Source organism: Prosopis cineraria, unplaced genomic scaffold, assembly GCF_029017545.1.
Source record: "Prosopis cineraria cultivar Desert tree isolate PC_DT_omini unplaced genomic scaffold, ASM2901754v1 PC1198, whole genome shotgun sequence".
NCBI classification, from domain to species: domain Eukaryota; kingdom Viridiplantae; phylum Streptophyta; class Magnoliopsida; order Fabales; family Fabaceae; genus Prosopis; species Prosopis cineraria.
In genome coordinates, this window is record NW_026556523.1 from 19,957 (window position 1) to 34,841 (window position 14,885).

The 14,885-nt window shown below is 33.1% G+C and overlaps 1 protein-coding gene and 1 pseudogene across 4 annotated transcripts; one reads left to right on the forward strand and one right to left on the reverse strand.

Annotated features, from left to right (window-relative positions):
- The first annotated feature begins 564 nt into the window (after positions 1-564).
- LOC129299542 (protein PSK SIMULATOR 1-like) lies at positions 565-6,730 on the forward strand. Of its 4 annotated transcripts, XM_054938021.1 has the most exons (13): positions 572-1,424; positions 1,611-1,778; positions 1,872-1,940; positions 2,056-2,144; positions 2,222-2,312; positions 3,373-3,466; positions 3,586-3,683; positions 3,790-3,859; positions 3,965-4,068; positions 5,264-5,380; positions 5,571-5,647; positions 5,762-5,806; positions 5,916-6,730. In XM_054938021.1, exons 1-13 carry the CDS (start codon positions 1,110-1,112, stop codon positions 6,412-6,414), a joined length of 1,836 nt encoding a protein of 611 aa, XP_054793996.1. In that variant the 5' UTR covers positions 572-1,109; the 3' UTR covers positions 6,415-6,730. The 4 variants fall into 4 exon arrangements, with proteins under 4 accessions (XP_054793997.1, XP_054793996.1, XP_054793995.1 ...); XM_054938022.1 differs by having other exon boundaries at positions 565-1,424; positions 1,611-1,940; positions 5,758-5,806; positions 5,916-6,056; XM_054938019.1 differs by having other exon boundaries at positions 573-1,424; positions 1,611-1,940.
- A 792-nt stretch (positions 6,731-7,522) lies between these two features.
- On the reverse strand, positions 7,523-9,865 carry LOC129299543 (isoeugenol synthase 1-like; annotated as a pseudogene).
- Between the last annotated feature and the right edge of the window lie 5,020 nt (positions 9,866-14,885).

Genomic DNA, 14,885 nt, shown 5'->3' on the forward strand with positions numbered 1-14,885 from the left:
AAATAAAAATATTGAATCTGAATCATTAGTAATTGAAGTTGTGGATAACTGAATATGAGGTGATTTTTTTTTTTTTTGGTTAGGAATGCTTTCTGTTATGTAATAAAGTAATGGTATCTCAACTAATATAATACCAATAAAAAATAAAAAATGTGATATTCAATTTGACATAGGTTTTCCTTCTTGTGTGTCGCATGAGTAGCAAAATTTAGTTTTCTTAAATGTAATTACATGAAATTATAAAGATTGTATCTTATTCAAAAAATTATATATATTATTAAGAATTTATAATTATTAATTGTACATATATAAATTAATTAACTACTAAGTACTAATGCTCTGAAAGCTCCATTACCATTTACAAAATCACGGAGTTTTACTGTTTTAGGCTCCATCTTGGCATATTGTACGGTGCTAATTCAAAAGAATAGAATCAAACGTGAAATGGACGCTGTCTCTCTGACATGCCAAAGTTTGGCGTGGATGACCCACTTGGATTCGGTCCCAACCATTTGGACGGCGTGGCCTAGCCGGGATGAGAAAGGAAGGACGGAAGAAACAGTAGCGAAGATGACGAGAAGACTGTGAAGTTTGGAGAGAAGATGACAAAAAAAAAAAAAAAGAAAACCAAATGGTTGAATCCTTGAATTTTGAGTACTGTTTGTTTACGTTGTATACAGAGGAAAGAAGAGAAACAGCATTTTCTTCGCCTGCCGGGTAATCCCACGTCGCCTGACCTTTAAACCTTGACCTTAACCCAATCCAGCAATCTTACTTCATCTTCCTACTTTGAAATTATCTTCCCTTGTTCTCTTCCTTATTTTATATATATATATATATATATATATATAATATGATTCCCTTCTACTCTTTCTTTGGTGTTGTCTTTTTATATTTTCTTGGCGCCCAATGGGATGTTTCCCGTGGACCTTTTCTTCCTCGTTTTCCAAGCGGCCAGCCTTCTTCCAAAGGTCTAATTCCAACCCCCGAGGCACTCTCCTCTCTCTGTCTCTCAGTCTTCGTAGTGTTTTGTACTCCCAATCAACCCCAGTATCAAGGAAGGTGAATACAGACAAATTCCGGATGTTCTATATTCATCGCTGTTATGAATGACCTGTGTCAAAGTGCCGTTTGTGCTCTGGTTATCTGAAGCTATGGGGGCTTTTTGTTCAAGATCAGGCAATGATGACAAAGTGCCTGCCCAGAGGGATGACCATTCTGAAATTAATAAATCAAATGAGGATGCTCGGTCTAGTATGCCTAGTGAGCTCGCGACTTCACCTCAGAGTGTGGAGAACTTGCAAGAACCTACTGAAAATAGAGGGATCAATGCCGAGACAAGTCCGGATGAATTATATGACGGAATTCCACGATTTGCCGATTCTTTTCTGCTCAAGTCTTTGTCAGTAAGGTCAAGGCAAAAGGTCGGTCTATCCATGTCAATTTCAAATGTTTTGGTATGCTGTTAGTAGTTTTATAACGTTCTCTCGTTCGGTGTAATTGGTGATGAAGAAAAATACGCGAGTTATTGTACTGCACTCCGACTATGAGGTAGTCGATGATATCATATTTGACAATGGCGGTTAAGCATTATGACCTTTCTATTTCAGGTCTCAGAGGTGAGCTCACGTCTAGGCAGGGCTGGTACAATTGGAATTGGGAAAGCAGTGGAGGTTTTGGACACTCTTGGTAGCAGCATGACGAGTTTAAATGCTGGCACTGGATTTATTTCTGGAGCTTCAACCAAAGGAAATGAAATTGGTATCTTAGCATTTGAGGTTGCAAACACTATTGTCAAGGGTTTTAATCTTATGCAATCTCTTTCTGATGAAAATATGAAACATTTGAAAGAAGAGTTGTTTTTTTCTAAGGCTGTCAAAGATTTAGTGTCAAAGGATGTGGATGAACTTCTAAAAATTGTTGCAGCTGACAAGAGGCAAGTTTGTGGTTAAGTCAGATTTCATGTGAATGACTTTTTGTTCAAACAAGTAGGTCACTTATCGTGACTCTATAAGATGTCAATTTAAGTGTTTGTTGGATCATCTTTATAGGGAGGAGCTGAAAATTTTTTCTGATGAGGTGGTTCGTTTTGGAAATCGTTCAAAGGATCCTCAGTGGCACAACATGGACCGTTACTTTGAGAAGTAATATAAATTGCACCCACTTAGTTATTTCGAGTTCTTTCCCTTTTAACTAGGATTCTGTTCATTGTATATTCCAGAATCAGCGAAGAACATAATTCCCAAAGACAACCAAATGATGAGGCAGAATCAATAATGCAACAATTGATGACTTTGGTTCACTTTACTTCTGTGAGTATTATATTCATCTAAGAAATATTTGATTTATAATCTTGATCCAGAGCCAAAAAGTTACTTTAGAAGTTTTTTTGAAAGGAAAAAAAAATTAAATCAAAGAGTGCTTTTTATGTCCCCTATTTGCTGTAAATCATAATAATAGTTGATAGTTTTGTATGAAATGCGAGCCATGCTCATAGATAAATGGAGAATTACTGCATTCAACTACTTTCAGCTATGAAGTTGCTTGATTTAAATACCTAAATACTGTGCTTTGTATCATCTCCTTGACGCAAGTCTTATATCCTACGCATTATGGAAAAAAAGAAAAGAAAAGAAAAGAAAAGAAAAGTAAAACATATATTGCATGCTAGACAAAAGGTATTGACTCCAGAACTTCATGGTGATACTAATACCTCTGAAATTGAACAAATTGAATAGTTGAAACCTGCTCTCTGCCTACATTGGATTGAATCACTCTGTTTTTTGTACAAATTGCTTTCTATTGCAGGGATAAACTAAAATATCATAAATTTCCAATATATATATAAATAATTGCAAATGCATTATGCTCTCATTTATAGTTTGATATTTGTATTAATTAATCTGAAAAGAAGGGGATGGCAGCTGTATTTTGCTCACCTTGTGTGTAGTCTCCCTGTATGTCACTGATCAGCTTTTTTGACAAACCAAAGAGGATTCAGTTTCAACTTTCAAGATGCTAGTTTCTATCTGCACCATACTATTTTTAATTAATTTTGTTACCAATAATTGCCAAATGTCCTGACTAAATAAACTCTGAAGTGATTGGAGTGTTTTATGTATTGTAGTTTCACTGTTTTCTGCATACGTTGTTCCGGTGGCACTCAGTTGCTACCATCTACTGTCTGTCAGTTTGAATATGCTGTAGTTTCTGTCACTTAAAATAGCAGAACTGTTCTTACATCTTGCATTTTGTCCAAATAAATCTTCCAATGGTAAAATACTAGGAAATTTTGTTTGGTCAAGTTATTTACTAGTAATTTAATTACAGAAGGATTTGGAAAACATTTTTTTTTATTTTTAATGGGGACAGGAATTATACCATGAGCTACATGCTTTGGGTAGATCTGAGCAAGATAGTCTGCGTAAACATCTTGAGGAGCAAAAATCAGGTGCAAGTCAAAGAGGTGATTGCAGAATACCGATGACCTATATGCAGCTCTTGTTTGTGGAGCTCTCTAGGACCTTGCTTTCAAAATGCAATGATTGGCTTTATTTATTGAAAAATTGTGATAAAATCATATAGGTGATAAGTATGCGATCTCAAGGGCAGGACTTAAAAGTCAAAAGAAGCAGGTTAAACATTTGAAGAAAAAGTCACTTTGGTCGTGCGGTTTGGAGGAGGTAACTTTTGGTGGTTTGCTTTAGATGAATCTGTATCTCACATTCTCCTTTGCTCTATATCTGTCTTTCGTGGGTTCAGTTCCATTCATAATCTTTTGGATAACAGATAATGGAGAAGCTTGTAGACATTGTCCTTTTTTTGCATTTGGAGATAAACAATGCCTTTGGCACCGCAGGTGCACTTACTTGCCCTTGAGTTCTGTAATGAAAGCGACTTTTTTTTTTTTTTTTAAGAAAAGCATAATTGTAATGGTTTTTTTTTTTTACATGGGCGCATGCAGATGGTCATAAACCAGCGATTGGATATATAAGCAATCACCAAAGACTAGGTCCTGCTGGCCTTGCTTTGCATTATGCAAATATAGTGCTCCAAATTGATACTCTTGTGAGTTAATTCTTTCTAAGGTTTATTTTTCACTGACTGTCTTCATAGTTATATGGTTTTGATATCTTCAGCCAGATGAAAATATAACAGGTTTCTGTAGCCTCTCCTCTCATTGCGTGTTAGGATCAAATTTCTTCTTCCTTTCTTCTCTTTTACCTACTCATTTTTTGCACCAAAGTTGACGCCTGGTATTTTCTTTTCACCCAGTTTATCCTTAGTTTTAAAGTTTGTTCATGAATGTTGGTGCTCTTTTTGATTCATGGCAGTTACTTTTTACCCATTAAGGGATCTAAACATAACTGTGCTATGTATATATATTTCCGTTACTTGTTTTGGCTCGCATGTTGTGCTTTACGAATATCTTTAACTAAAAGCACAATAAAGTAATAGGGAGCTAATTCACTCTCTATTTGGTTCATGATTTCTATCCTAAGCTTGAACTAGGCTCTACAACAGTTTTGACTGTTTGATGATGATGAGTGGGATATAATTTACTCAACGTTGAATCTGAGTGTACCTTCCTGGTCTATTGGGGTTAGTGCTTCAGGGCTTGGAAACAATGAGGGTTCTGAACTAATCAAGTTGTGCCTTAAGGTGTGGAAGAAGTGAGAGACTTCAGACTAGCTACTGTGTGCTGGTGGGGAAGAACAGACATATACCTGGATGCTGTGATGTGTTTCTCTCATTCCCTTTCTCTCTGCCTGCTTCTCAAGTGGTGAAAATATGAGAGGAATGGAGTTTCCTCAGATTTGAGCTTTGTGCTGATAGGAATATGTGAGAGAGTGACGTGACACGCCATTTGTAAGGGGATATTATGTGTAAAATGGCTGTTCTTTTTGTTGTCATAAATGTTGCATGTCTTGCACAAGTATCTGTTCCTTAGGTATTGTACCCTTTAAATTTAAGGTATAATGATGATATGCTTATTACTAATGGGCATGCTTTGACCATTATGGACAAAACAGCAACTGGTACCTTTAAGCTTGATCTTCCTCTTGGCTCACTTCACCTTTTTCTCCTTAGCAAACCCAGGTATAATGCGGATAAAACAAATCTGGTTGCACATAAAAAAGTGAAGCAAGAATATTTACTTAAATTACTTTGGTCACACTAATTCTAATTAACACATTTGCTGCCTTGTGTTGTTACGCTTTATAAATAGAGCATTGTACTCAGTCAGTGTTGACACTGTCAGGTTGCCAAATCTAGTTCGATGCCTGAAAATACAAGGGACGGATTATACCAGAGCTTGCCTCCTAACATGAAATTAGCTCTGCGATCCAAATTACCATCTGTTCATGTTGCAGAAGATGTATGATCTCATCTGTTACTACTTCATTTTATTATCACTTTAAACATCATAATTACTTGAGTGCTAAGGAAAGTCTTAAAATTTGTTATTTCTTATGCTTCAGGCTTTCCTCTTCCAACCTAAAGTAGAAATGTAGAATATCTTCCATATTAATTTTCCTTGTGTTCGTGTTTTTCCTCATTTCCCACAGCGCACGGTAGAAGATATAAAAGAGGAGATTGAGAAAACATTGCATTGGCTTGTTCCAGTCGCCACAAACACAGCCAAGTAAGATGCCTGGCTTTTCTTCAAATGGCTTTTCAGTGAGAAGTTTCCTTTAAGCATCAATTTAATTCGTTTCATTTATAATCTCCTATTCATGTTGCTCCAAAATTGAGTCAGAGCGCATCATGGTTTTGGCTGGGTTGGGGAGTGGGCAAGCGCTGGGTGAGTAACAAATAATTGCTTGTTCTATTATGAATGTATATTATCTAACTTTGTACGTATTTCTTCTGCCTCCATTTTCCATTCCGTTTCTCATACATCAATCTTGCAGCTCTGAGACAAATTTGAAGACTGCGCAGACCTCTGCAATGCGGATTGAGACATTCCATCATGCAGACAAGAACAAAGTAGAAAAATATATTCTTGAACTTCTCTTATGGCTTCAACGCTTGGCCATTCAAAGTGGAGCTGGCGTTGATGTCGGTGGAGTGAGGTCTACCCCGAAGTCTACTCATCTGGCTCCCCTGCAAAAAAAATGTCAGCAACCGAGAACTGCCAACACGCCGTATCTAACAATCAGTGACCAAAACTTGGTGCAACTTGTTGGTAAGAAAGTATGGATTAAAGGGATGAGTAAAAGCTGGGACTTTGACAGGATGGAAGTTAGGTTGAGAGAGAAGAGCAGACTCACCAAAAGTTGGAGCCTTTCGTCAAGCAGAAGCATAGATATTTCCTTCAACAAGATTTCATCCAAGCTTCCTGTGATTGATTTTGGTGCCGACAAAGAGAGAGCATTGGATGTTATAGACAGAGTAGAGGTTGTGAGGTAATTTTTAGGAACGCTTGATTGTCTTTGAAACAAAGGGAAGGATGAGTATTTTTGAGAGCCAAGCTTTGCAATCAAATCACCATTAGTACCCTCTTACCCTTGATGAAATTAATCCATCTTATTTATTTTGTTAGTTGGGAAAATGGCCAATTGGGCATTCTTGCTTGACATGATTGCTAAAAAAAATTGAAAGATTCAGCCTGTGCAAGATCAGGAATAGACACTTGAGTAAACTAGATGTAAATCATAGGAAAAGAAATTTATGACAATTTTCCTTGTATTTTTTTAATTGTTCTTATTTATATTTTTCTTTTAAATTTGAGCCGTTTAAAACCTTTTTAGTCATTGCACTTTTGACTTGGATTTTGATTTCTTTTTCTCTTTTAATTAAAAGGAGGCTAAACTAGCCTTGTGAGAGATTAAATTCACCTCCTAATTTATATAAAGAAATCATTTTTTTCTTTAGTGAGAATCAAGAAATCATTTTGTTACTAAAGCAATGCACCAAGTGCAGTGGCTTCTGATCTCTTTTGTTCTGAGGGGGTGTGTCACGTGTGTGTGTGAACCTCATTCATTTTCAACCATAACACAGAAGCAACCTCCTCCTCCCCCACTCAAAAAAACAAAAAAACAAAACAAAAAAGGAAAAAAAAACACACACACACACACACCCACAGAGACAGTTTTATGACCCCTGACTCAGGGGTGCAATATAATTAAAAATAAATAATGCTTAAAAATTGTTATGGACATTTTTTATTTGATATATGAAAATGAAAAAAATGGCATATTCAATATAAAATTAGTGAGTTTAAAATTTATATTTAAAGTTTATTAGGTTGTGAGTTAAATTATAACACACACATATATAGTATGTATAAAAAACTATTTAAATAAAATATATTTAGATATAAATGAAGAACAAGTGATTTCAAATAATAAGTGTAAGGTGTGCAAAATATCAAGAACAAGAAATATAAATACTTATATCTTACAAAATCTAATAGTAAAATAAAATATCTGCATTTTTTAATGTAAAATCAAGCGTATCTTGTAAAATGAATGGAAATAGTGTGATCGTAAGTGGTCTCTTGAGCAAACACAACAAACTAGCCAAGTGAGGTGCGCAATTCAAGCTTTCTCTTCCTTAGGTGGCAGGAGTATATTCCTAGTTTCGCTCCCATGGTCACACCTCTTCTACACATTAAATTACCACCAGTTGAGAAAAGAGAGAAACAACTGAAAGAAAGCAGGTGAGAAGGATGTTGGGCCATTGTTAAAAGACCCTTGAAAAAAATTAAAAATAAAAACATGAAACATAAGTTGACGGGTTAAGCTTTTCTTTTCTTTTTTTTTTGGACTCATGCCTAAAAAAATCAAGAAATTTTAGTGTAATCAAATTTATGAGTTCAACCTTTTAAGTTCTATAAAAACAGGCTCAAGTGATTGATTTTTTGTTTTATTCCTAAAAAATAAAATATTAAATATATATTTTAAAATTTATATTTATATTTTAAAATTAGAATTTGTATTACTTACTTTTAATTTTTAAATGTTATAATTTATATTTTAAAAAATATAGTATTATAATTTCAAAATTATAAAAAAAAGGATTCATGGGTCTAACTCTGAACCTGATTAATAAGGATTGAGTTTAAAAAAATATCACTTTTAAGATAAATAAGATTTTGGGCTTGTACTCGTATAAGCCAAGCCCACAAGAGCTCACTCAATTATTGGCTCTATAAAAAACATAGTTTATATATAATATAATATAAGGCTGTGTCACTTTTTTTATTCCAATTTTTTTAAAATATAGATCCTTATCAATAGATAGCCAAGTTTTGATACACAACCATCGATTTCATGTAATATTAGTACCATATATATTTGATATTTTATTGCAAACTTTATAATTTACATGGGTGATGATACCACAATAAAATATACAATAAACACAAACCCAAACACCAGCCAATACTCATTTTTTTTAAGTACAATAAGTAGATAATAAAGATTCTTTTCCCCAAATATTGATCTCCTAACTAAGTAGCCAAATGAATACTTCTTGGGAAAAAAAAAAGGAAAAAGAGATGCAAACTGGTCATGCAAATTTAGCCTATATAGGCCTGGTGGGGCATTGTTGAAGCAGGCATCGAGGAGGGCATTAATTTGGTGGTGTATTTGTAGTCAGGATATAACTGTGAAGCCTCTACATCTTGAGTACTCAATTCAAACATCGTTTCTGTCCCTTTCACGAATATGTTGTGAAGTATAGCCATTGCTATATTGTCTGGAAAATCCAGTGCTGCAGAACATCCGTTGATTTTTTATTAACTAACTTCATTGTCCCAAGTAATTTGCAAAAAACATGATAGCTCAAACATATAATAACTATTATTATATCTTACTTTCACATAGCTTCACCATTTCTTGCTCAATTATATGTTCCCGTTTAAAGGCACGATTCCTATTCTCCCACAAAGTTATCAACTCCAACTGGAAATAATGTTCCCTTTAGGTCTAATGATAACCACTCGTTTTCTGCTCTTTCATCTGTTGCTGCTTTCACAGTGTAAAATGCCACATCTTCCTCATAATTCAACACAGCTGCAATATACATATACGTGTGTGTCCCTCAAGTTTCGTGATTACTTGGACTTTTAATCTGTATGGGTGGGGTGTGTGTGTGGGGTTTTGATTATAATAAGAACACCACCCTTAGCTTCACCAGTGCCATAAACAAGAAGGTGTTGGAGTTTGAGGTCATGTGGGTGAAGTAGAGAACTGAGGAAGTAGGCTGCAAAAGAGTTGGCAGAGAGAATAAGTGTAGGGGATCTTTGCTTCTTCTGTTGCCCTTCTTATCTTCCTCTTATTTTCAAGAAGGGCCTCGAATGGTGGAAGCCCCTTTACTCTGTCCACTTCACTTCCATATTTTGAGGGGGAACAAATCTTTGTCACAACATAACAAGACATGATAATCATTAATACTTGTGTTTGTGTATACACATATGTTATGGTTGAGAATATTGTTTGAAAAAGTAACCTTGATATTGCCGGCTTGTTTGATGGCTTGGATTATCTTGAGTTGCTCCAGATGCTGAGGAACACGCGAGCATGGAAATGATAACATCAACCTATTGAAGACAAAAGACTAGCTTCTCCTTCTGATCTAACTCCCCTATATTGAGAAACAATGAATTTTAACACCACCATATTATATGATATGAACATGTAATGTAAGAGAAAATTAAGGAGGACAAGTTACTTGAAAATAGTGGGGTAGGCCCAGAGATTGAAGAGGGTGGAACTTGGAAGGTGAGTTGAAGTATGAATGGGATGAACATAAGCAAAGTAGGATGACCCAGGGAAAGGCTTGCCTTCACCATGTATTCCCTAAGATAACCCGTTGCTCCTACTATCAGTATTTGGCTTTTCTCACTATCCCCCATTATTGCCTTCGTTGTTTTGTGATATAAAACTTGATTCTATGATTTCTTAATGCTACAAGCAACTCTTTATATAAGAGCAATGCGAACAACAGTGAATTGAAAAATTCAAGTCATTCTCTTGACATGGACCCTACAGGAGGTGTCATAAATTGTCAGCATTATCGTAGGTATAGATTTGGAAGTTTAGTGCATATTCAAAATTAGGTATATCTTTGGGAGAATCTCACTTAAGAACTTCAAAACACAAAAATTTACACTGCAGGCCCAATAAAATTCAAAAACATATTACAAGCCTAAGAGTTCTTCTTGCAAATTTGTTGTGGACCAAAAAAACACATTTGCCTTTGTCTCAATAGAATTTTCATGTATATACAACGTAATATCCATAAATTCTCAATACAATGTTCATAAATACAAACACATCTGGTGGACATTAACTTAAAGTATGTCGTTTCAATGAAAGTATGTTGTTCATTATATATTTTATGTTGTACAAATGTTGCAAGTTTACAAATGTTCATTATGTTGAGAATTGATGGACATTATGTTGTGTATCATGGATATTGTGTTGTTCATCATTTTCTTGCTTGTACATTCACTTTAATAATTAAACCATTTACTAGATGTGTTGTGCATTCATGAATATTATGTCAAGAATTTGTAGACATCGTGTTGTGTATATATAGACATGCCCTTAAAATAAGGGCAATTGCATTTTTTCATTCACAATAAAATTTACAAGAAAGGTCCTTAGACCTATAATATAAATTTTTGTGTTTTAGAAGTCGTTAGTGAAATTCTCCTTATATCTTTTGATAAGCTCTTGTGATCTTACATCATCAATATCACCAATATATATCCTTAATAGTAGTTCCACCAAGCCAGGAGCTTAAAAAATGGCTTCATGGCTCTAGACACAATTTACCATTCATAAAGCCAACAACTATTTTTTAGGTTTCGTGCCATGGTGGCTGATATTTTAGATTTGGTAAGGATTGTTAACATTGGGCTTTTTGAAAAAGTCTACTTCTATCTATTATCAACATCAAAAGTATAATGTTGACCTTATTTTTAAAATTTAAATTAATTTTTTAATTCTTTTTTCTTTTATCACTTCCTCATTTGTCTTCGTTTTTTTCATTTTGAAAGGTCCTCTCACTCATTGGTTTGGGTGCTCATCACATGATGGTGTTTTTCATGTGATGAGCAAGGACCATCCAAATTCATAATTTTATTTTATTTTTTTATTAATATTTATTAAAATTAAAATTTATTTATTTTTAAATCAATCTACCTTATCAACCATTTTAATAATACAAATTTAATTTAAACAAATAAAAAAATATTGAATATCCAATTTATAATAAAAGTTTTATAATTTTTACAAATTTATTGCCTAGATGTATGCAAAACAATTTAAATTTAAGATTAAATTTTTTTAATTTTTTAGTAATAATAATATTAAGAATAAAGATAATATCTAAATTGATACTCTAAAAAAATTTTAAAAAAATTTTTCAGTTAAAAATTTTAAAATTGGACTGTTCAGAACAATTTTGGATAATTAATTTATAAAAATTCTAAAAAATTTTAATATTGAGTTACACCATAAGATTAAATCTATATTGTCTAAATTAATAATAAAATAAATTTATTATTTTTTATAATTTTTAATTTAATTATTATAAAATAAAAAAACTTTGATTTGAACCGTCTAGATTATCTCGACAGTTTAGATTACTTATCACATGATGCTCACCCAACCCAAACCCAAAAAGAAATATAAATAAATGTTTGGTTGATCTAATATGGGATTCATGGTGAAGAAGGGACTCAAAAATTATGTTAAATAGCTCCGGCAAGACCTTCTCAAACCAAGGTTTTGCCTTTTCTCTTTCTATTTTTCTACTTTTGATTCTATTTCCATTAACCCTTTGTTTGGCTGAAAGTTCTGCTCCCTTCTATGGAAATTGAATGGCGAAATATCATTGGGTTTGATTTTATGAATTTTCTCACATTAATGTCAATTTCCTTTCGAAGATCAAACTAGGTAATCATAGCGAAAGTGTTGTTTGGAATCAATGATGTAGTGTCTCAAAAGCTAATGGGCACACAAAAAATCTAACTTAGACGGCTTCTTCTCAAAGTGGTAAGTCTGTAATCTCGAGTGTTCATATATAAGAGACGCACTGGATTATTGAGAAGTGACAAAATGAATTGGGTTGGAAATTGAGTAATTAAAACAAAGTGGACCGCATGAACATAAGTTGTTTGTTTTAGTAATGCCGAATTGAGAATGTATCTGACATATTTTGTCCCTTAGGAGATATTTGTGCACCTTGTGGTTATATTTTAATTATGAATGAAGAGCCAGGATAGATATACATGAAAGTATACCACACGTTTTCTATCTAATGAAGGTAAAAGAATGTGTGAAACTAGAAAAAAAAAACGTTATAAAAGAGTCTAACGCAAAAAAAAATGTTATAAAAGAGTCCAAGACCAAGGGGCTTCATTGTGATTTTTGTGGAGAATCCATGAACTTTGTTTCCATTATAATTTTTTTTCTTCTACTGAAATGCCAAGTTACTTGTAATATCCTGATTTTTAGATAATAAATAAATTGTAAAATTTAATTTTTGTTGAGGATTTAAAATTAGAAATTCATATTATTTTAAAGTTTAGAATAAATAAATTTGTATTCAAGATTACTTGAATTAATAGCATATTTAAGTATTCAATATGAATTAATTTAAGCTCAAAATTATATAAAAGATGTTTATTAACTTGAATTATGACCATATATATATACACACATGTATAAAGGGAAAAAGGTCCAAACCACCAAAAAGTGGTTGGGACTTTTTCTCCCTAGTTTGAAATAATAATAAAAAATAATAAATAATAAATAGTTGTGGAATTCATTTCCTATTATAAATATCTCTCCTCCCTTTCATTTTCGCACCCTCAATCTTCTTTTTCTTCCTTCTCCTCCCCTTCTTTGTTTCCCATCTACGTGAGCTATTTCAAGTTAGGTTTTAACTTTTGAAATAATTAGGAATTCATAATAACTCTTTTTTTGCAAAAAAAAATTCATTAATATTTTCTACTCATTTAGAAATGTCTAATAGTCGTATTATTTTAATGTATAGAAAAAAATTTTTAATTTAAATTTTCTTATAAGATAGTTATATAAGGTTATGATGATTTAAAAATAAATGTTGATGTTGCTGGAAGTATAATAAATACTATAAATATTTTTGAGGTTAGAACTTAAATTTGAGAATTTTTAGTTAAACTCTAGACTTATATGGTTGAATTTTATATTAGATAAGGGGTGTTAGGATATATTTTTTATTATTAGATATTTATTTGAATATAAATAAATATTACTAAGGCTATAAAATGATAATTTGAGGCTTGATGGTAAATTTTAAATTTTAAATTATTTTGGATGAATTTTTGAAAAAAAATAAATTGATAAAATTTTGATATTATGATTGATTTTAAAACTTAAATATAACCTTTTGAGATATGAGAATTTAGAAAAGAATTTAGAAAATTAAATGAGGCACTAATTTTAATTACTGTTAATATAAAAATTAGGCCTAAACTTTCCAACTATTTAAATTAAAATTATTTATTAATTTTTAATATAAAATTAATATGTAGTATAATAAAATTAATATTATATATATATATATATATATTATTAAATAGCTGTGCAAATTGTGTTGTCCAAGAAATGACGAAAGAGACGTTGTACAGGGAACTGTACAGGGAACGTGTTATTCAAAACATGAAGTAATCATTGTTAACGTATGTAATCTATCTTTGTATATTATCTAACTTTGTAGGCCTTTCTTCTGCCTCCATTCTCCATTCCGTTTCTCATACATCAATCTTGCAGCACTGAGACAAATTGAAGACTGCGCAGACCTCTGCAATGCGGATTGAGACATTCCCATCATGCAGGCAAGAACAAAGTAGAAAAATATATTCTGAACTTCTCTTGCTGGCTTCAACGCTTGGCCATTCAAAGTAGAGCTGGCGTTAATGTCGGTGGAGTGAGGTTCTGCCGCGAAGTCTACTCATATGGCTCCCCTGCAAAACACGTCAGCAACCGAGAACTGCCAACACGCCGTATCTAACAATCAGTGGGCAAAACTTGGTGCAACTTGTTAGTAAGAAAGTATGGATTTAAGGGATGAGTAAAAGCTGGGACTTTGACAGGATGGAAGTTAGGTTGAGAGAGAATAGCAGACTCACCAAAAGTTGAAGCCTTTCGTCAAGCAGAAGCATAGATATTTCCTTCAACAGGATTTCATCCAAGCTTCCTGTGATTGATTTTGGTGCCGACAAAGAGAGAGCATTGAATGTTATAGACAGAGTAGAGGTTGTGAGTTATTTTTGGAACGCTTGATTGTTTTTGAGAGCCAAGCTTTGCAATCAAATCACCATTAGTACCTTCTTACCCTTGATGAAATTAATCCATCTTATTTATTTTGTTAGTTGGGAAAATGGCCAATTGGGCATTCTTTCTTGACATGATAGCTAAAAAAAATTGAAAGATTCAGCCTGTGCAAGATCAGAATAGACACTTGAGTAAACTAGATGTAAATCATAAGAAAAGAAATTTATGTCAGTTTTCCTTGTATTTTTTTTAACTTTTTTTTATTTTATTCTATTTTAAATCTGAGCCGCTTAAAACCTTTTTAGTAATTGCACTTCTGACTTGGACTTTGTTTGGGGTTTGGTGGATTCTGATTTCTTTTTCTTTCTTAATTGAAAGGAGGCTAAACGAGCCTTGGGAGAGATTAAACCCACCACCTATCTTATATAAAGAGATCATTTTTGTTTTGTGAGAATAGAGAGATCATCTTGTTACTAAAGCAATGCACCAAGTGCAGTAGATTCTGATTTCTTATGTACTGAGGAGGTGTGTCACGTGTGTGTGTGTGTGTGTGTGTGTGTGTTTTTTTTTTTTTTTAGTGTACACACACACAGACAGTTTTATGAC